At 42.0% G+C, this 6000-nt stretch overlaps 1 protein-coding gene across 1 annotated transcript in view; it reads right to left on the minus strand.

The window, feature by feature from the left end:
- LOC109921548 (regulator of G-protein signaling 22-like) overlaps nucleotides 1–6000 on the minus strand; it is a 104936-nt gene that overhangs the window by 35609 nt on the left and 63327 nt on the right. Inside the window, exon 13 of the mRNA XM_048595621.1 lies at nucleotides 5097–5183. Coding sequence (XP_048451578.1) covers nucleotides 5097–5183 — 87 coding nt within the window. The remainder of the gene's footprint in view (nucleotides 1–5096; nucleotides 5184–6000) is intronic.

The following is a 6000-nucleotide window of genomic DNA, read 5'->3' on the forward strand; positions in this document are numbered from 1 at the left end:
AAAACATATCAAGGATGTCCTCAAAGCTTCTCTGAAAATGTGCAAAATTCCCACCAATTCACAGCAATTTCTTATTCAAGGCCAGTCAACCTGAAGAATCATCTTGGAAGGTACTAACCAAATTGAATGTCTCCAACTGACCCAGGTGGGAGCCAAGCACAAACAGCAGAAGCAGCAGGTGAAAACCCAAGTATCTCACCCACCTCTTCTTCAAATACCACCAGCCATACCTGTGACCGAATGTGCACATCCAGCTGTTTGGTAACTTCAGTACTCACATCTCTGGAGTGGAAAAAGTCATGTACAGTCTCTCAACTACCCAATAAGAAAATACAGAAGCCCAAGGGCTGAATGGCTTCCTTTTGTGCTATAACAATAAGGTGATTCCATGTTTTACCTCTACAGTTACTGCCATAACCTGTTGAGTATTTCCAACATTTTCTGTTTCCATTTCAAATGTTCAGTATCTGCACAATTCTTCTTTTCAGTTTCTCATCTAACCAGAGTTTGAAACAAGTTTAGCATAAGCCATAGGAGCAGAATTAGGCCATTCAGCCTATTAAGTCTGTTCCACCATTCAATCATGACTGATATGTTTCTCAACTCATTCTCCTGCCTTCTCCCCCATAACCCTTGAACACTTTACCAATCAAGAACCTATCTATCTCTGTCTTGAAAATACTCAATGACTTGGCCTCCATAGTCCTCTGCAAGAATAAATTCCACAGATTACCCACCCTCTGGCTGAAGAAATTCCTCCTCTTCTCAGTGCTAAAGGGTCATCCCTTCACTCCGGGACTGTGCCCTTAGGTCCTAGACTCTCCGTCTAGACTCTCCACGACTGCTCTATCCAGGCCTCTCAGTATTCTGTAACTTTCAATCAGAATCCTCTCCCTCATCCTTTTAAACTCACTAAATTGAGTGCAGAACCAGAGTCCTCAACCAATCTTCACATGACAAGCCCTTCATCCCCGGAATCATTCTCGTAAATCTCCTCTGGACCCCCTCCAATGTCAGCACATGCCTCCTTAGATACAGGACCCAAACTGCTCACAATATTCTAAATGAGGCCTAACCAGCATAATTTCTGGGCTTTTGAATTCTATCCCTTTATACGTAAGCCCAAAGTTTTGTTTATTGCATTGATGACATGCTTTGCCACGGTTAATGATTCCATACGGTACTCCCAGATCCCTTTGATTTTCTATCCCATTTAGATTCTTTAGACAAAATTTTCCCATTTGCAGTTCCAGTGATTTGCTCAGTCTGACACAGTTTAAGTGTGATTGTTCTCACCCAAACTTCTGCTCTCCATCTCTTTAATTTTGTCGCCACTGGGGCAATCTTCTTGGGAATTGTCCAAGTGCAGAGACAGATGTATTCATCATCGTTTGTGAACTTCTGGTTTTCATATTTCTGGCACCATATTTAAAGCCCAGATGGACTTCACTTCAAACACTGTAAGATACTTGCCCTCACTCTGTGATGCTTGACAGTTATTACACAACACAGAAGTTGGACCAGAAAAAAGACAATTAAGCTCCCTGCTTCACAGATGAGTGTTAGTGAATGGGTGGTGGAGAGGAGGAACTTCCTTTCTCCAGTCCAACTTCCACAGGAGGCTATGCCAGCAGACACAGTCAGCCTGGACACAGATTACAGCCTGGGTCAGTGCTGTGTCCCAGGTGAAAAGTAAAGCCAGAATTGAAGAAAGAACGTCAACGATCTTCTGTGTTCTACGAAGGTAAGTGACACCATCTCTCTGCTATGTCACACTGACACAGCCAGCACTCACTCTAATTCTGCCTCATCTCAATAGGGCTCATGGACCTCAAGTCTCAGTATTGCATGCAACATGTCCATGCAATGGCTCTCACTAATCTTGTCCTTTCAAACTACTACCCCCTCCTGACCTCCAACCTTCCTACTCACTCACAGGAGACACTTTAGTACCCTTTCTGCTCCTGCACAAACTGGTCTTCCATTTATTTCTGTCGTACTCAACTGCTCTCTGTTTCTCATTGCAGGAGAAGTTGATCCATAACAAGGCCCAGAGTCAAAGATAAATGAGGGGGTTCAGGCTCCTTTCTCCTTACGAAGAAAAAGTACTCAATGTCACCAGAGAAGTGTAGGATCACTAATGTAGGGAAGGAGAGAGCTCAATAGGCAACCAATCCAGCAAGTTTTATTTTGCTGAGCTGCACTGCTCTCCCATTGCCATCAGTGTTTACTTATTCTTAATCTTCCAAAGCTTTTATGCATCTTCTACAACCAATTCCTTTTGTTTTCTTATGGGGGCAATAATGGCGTTCACTAACCTCTACAAAGAGGCCACCATCAGAGACTTCACCTCGTTGGGTAATCTTTCCAGATTAGATTCAGGTGGCACAATCTGGAAAGCACATCACTGACATGTTTCTATCACTGTTTGGACAATAAAGGCCCCAGGTCTCTGACACATGAAGGTCAGTCAGTCAGTCAAGTATCAGGTTTCTCCTCAGCCACGGGCAGAAGATGAGGTGTTCTTGGCCACTGAAGACCATCAAACTACACCAGTAGACCACAGGAATAGCAGGCAGATTTGGGAAAGGCACTCGGTCAACTGGATCAAAGGATAGTGGAGTCCCCCAACAGGGATTAGTACCCTGCTGGTTTTGGCATGCATTTGTCTGGCTGCCTCTGCTGGCCAGTTTGGTGTCCAACTTGGTGAGCCAAGCCCAGCAAACTCACTTTCAGGCAGCTATTTTTCTGGCCATAGGGGCTCAGCATCAATGACAAGGCACGAGGGGACAAGGGAACTTAGCTTCACTCTAAGTGGGGTCAGTAGATATCCACAGGAAGGACCAAGAGGCAGACCTCCCCCCAGAAGCTTCTGCTCAGGCTCAGCTCCTCCACCTTCCTCCTGTCTAAGATCTCAAAGCCTGCAGCCGAGAAGGGGGAGCCTAGTGGACAGCACACTCTCAGCAGGAAAAGCACCAGGAGATGATCACACGAGTCTTCCAGGCTGACAGAGCCAACAGTAGAACTGTACCCCTCCACCCCAGCTGCAGAGGTCAGGTCTGCACATAGACATAGTGATAGGGAGAGGGAGAGGAAAGCATGCTGATGGCATGGGTGAAATGTCACTGTAAATTATCCTTCACTCTTGTAAATATATGTATAATTCCACTGTTCAAAGGCTTGCTGCATTTCACTGCTATACCTGTTTGTCATACCATGTGAGAGATGAGAAGTCTGTTCAAACATCCCAAGGATGAAAGGAGTTGTAATTACTAAGCACTGCCCATCTCTTTCAAACAAATAGAAAATAGAAAGAGGAGTTGGCCATTCAGTCCCGCATATTTGATCATGGTTACTCATCCAACTCAGTACCCCCTTTCTCACCATACTCTTTGATCCCTTTAGCCCTAAGAACTCTCTCTAATGACTCTTTGACAACCGACAGTCTCAGATGTCAGGGATTCTGGAACCTTGGTATTGTGGATTGCATTTCAATGAGTACAACAATGAGGCTAAACACTATGAGTAGAGAATTTGCTTGGGTCTGAGATGCCTGCACCATTATACATTGCATCCCCTTATAGTGAGAGTATACAATATGTGATGATTCCACACATCTCTCCAAGGTAAGGTTCATTCTTTGCATCAGCTTTTCAACAGACTGATTTGTAATTCAAGGTTGTGAGATGTACAATGGATAACACCTCATCTTCACCATCCCTTTTAGCACATTGGTGTCCTGAGAAAAGCAAAATAAAACACTGCCTCTCACAAGTTCAATACAGTCTTAAAGGATGCTCAAGCAGTTAAGGCCAACTTAATCATCGACACACACTCTGAAACATTACCGGTTAGTGATAATGGAGGGTGAAAAGGAGATTCCTTTGGATCCTTCTCAACTTGCTGACAGAAGGAAAAGCCTTTTGACCCAGCGAGTGGTTAAGTTCCTGAAAGTGTGGTGGAGGCAGCTTCAATTACAGCATGCAGGAGAGAAAAGGATTACTGGGGAGATAGCACAAGACAAACTGCTCCTCAGTATAGACATGATGGACCCAATGGCCTCCTTTTCTGTTGCAAAAATTCTATGATGCTATGATTCAGTAAGGAGCTACATATTCGTGGTGAGAGCCAAGCAAAATGTTGTTTGCCCTTATTTGGATACTACTCTAATTAACTTTATTATATAAATCATTTTCACAAAGCACTTAATCCACATGGGTGTAATCTACTTCTGTCCATTTTGCATCACTATCATCAAAAATATAATGTAGAAGGTCATCCACTGGCAATACGGACCTGTCCACATCAGTGATAGGAATTCAGATACTAATGCATTTATGCATTTAAGTTTAAATAACAATTACAAAAATCAATTAGAAGAGAAGTTGTTAGTTGCAATGGTTTTTAATGCACATTATGTATGCAACTTCATTAAAGAAGTTGAAAACAGGGCCCTTTTGGAAAAGCTACTGCACATTCATTATGAAATGTGTAATTTAGGACCACCAACCAGCTATCATGGCTGTGTAAACTTGTGAAAACACATGCACAACAGCACACTGCACATTATCAGAAGTGGGGAGGCGATGGCCTCGTGGTATTATTGCTACTCTGTTAATCCAAAGATTAGGAAACTACTATCCTTACCTGGTCTGGCCTACATGTGACTCCTAACCCACAGCAACGTGGTTGACTCTTAACTGCCCTCTGAGCAAAAAGGGATGGACAATATATTCTGGCCTAGCCAGTGCTGTCTTCATCCCATGAATGAATGGAAACATCATAGCACGTAGGCAAAAGAATTCTGGGAGAAATGGCACCCTCGAAGGTCTGGGCCCCTGATGCAAGATGCAAAACTAAATTCCACAGGACAGTCCTAAAAAAATCCAAAACTGTTGGTCACTCTTAAACTGCCAATTAAAATTACTTTTAAATTCATAAAGGATAATTTTATGAACGGGCCAACATAATTTTAAAAAAGCCTTAATGCAGTCAGCTCAGATTAAGTAGAAGATATTGGTAAATGATAATTTCTTTTGTTTTGTACATCAGCAGAGAAATCTAACTTTCTCTTTGAGGTAAGAAGAACTAATTACTTCATCAGGAAACATGTTTCTCCGTAGTTCCTCAAGTTTCTTGTAGTATATTGAATCCAATTTCCGAGTCTGCTTTATCAACTCCACCTAGAAATAAAAGATATTCAAAAAGTGTCAGTGAACAACAATGACAGTAGTACTGGTGGAGCAAACTCTTGTGTATGTTATAGCACAATTTTCACTTAAAGCAAAATACAGTCCCACAGAAGAAGACAGGAGAGAAATTATGCACTGGGATCATTTGTATATATGTTTGATTAATGTCTCTAAGATGTAAATGTTCAACGTATGTAACTGCCATTCTTCCATGCAAAATTCTTAGACAGCTGTTAAGCATTTAAAGTTAAAATAAAGATGAAATTAAAGCTTAACATGAGTGAACATGGTCAAGAGAAACATGCTGCGTGCATGATAATTTTCTGTACTCTGCACCATGATTGCACAACATTTGCCTTAACACGAAAAACTTTTCAAGATAATTGTATTTAAAAGTATTTTTTAGGAGTGAAATATTGTGGTCAGTGATTTTTTGTTCAGCATTCCTCGATTTAGCACCCTATTTGACAAACATTGTGACCCTTTAAATTTGCCAATAACTAATGGGCTGCTAAGAAAATGCTGAACTACGCACATTCATTTGCTGACCTAGCAATTAGAGACCAGTCACTTCTTTACAGATTGCCTGTCTATTCTATCATTCAGGAAAGAAGTTAATGATACAGAAATACTGTCTAAAAAAGAAAGTACAAAATTATATAAGTGCAATATTGTACAAACTGTTATGGACCAGACCAAATCCCCTGCAAATATATCAAGGCATGGATGGAGTGGGACACTCTCAGTGACATGGGGTGGGCTGGGAATCCCGGAGTGGGACACTCAGCGACATGGCATGGGCTGGGAA

Source organism: Rhincodon typus, chromosome 4, assembly GCF_021869965.1.
Source record: "Rhincodon typus isolate 14 chromosome 4, sRhiTyp1.1, whole genome shotgun sequence".
NCBI lineage: Eukaryota > Metazoa > Chordata > Chondrichthyes > Orectolobiformes > Rhincodontidae > Rhincodon > Rhincodon typus.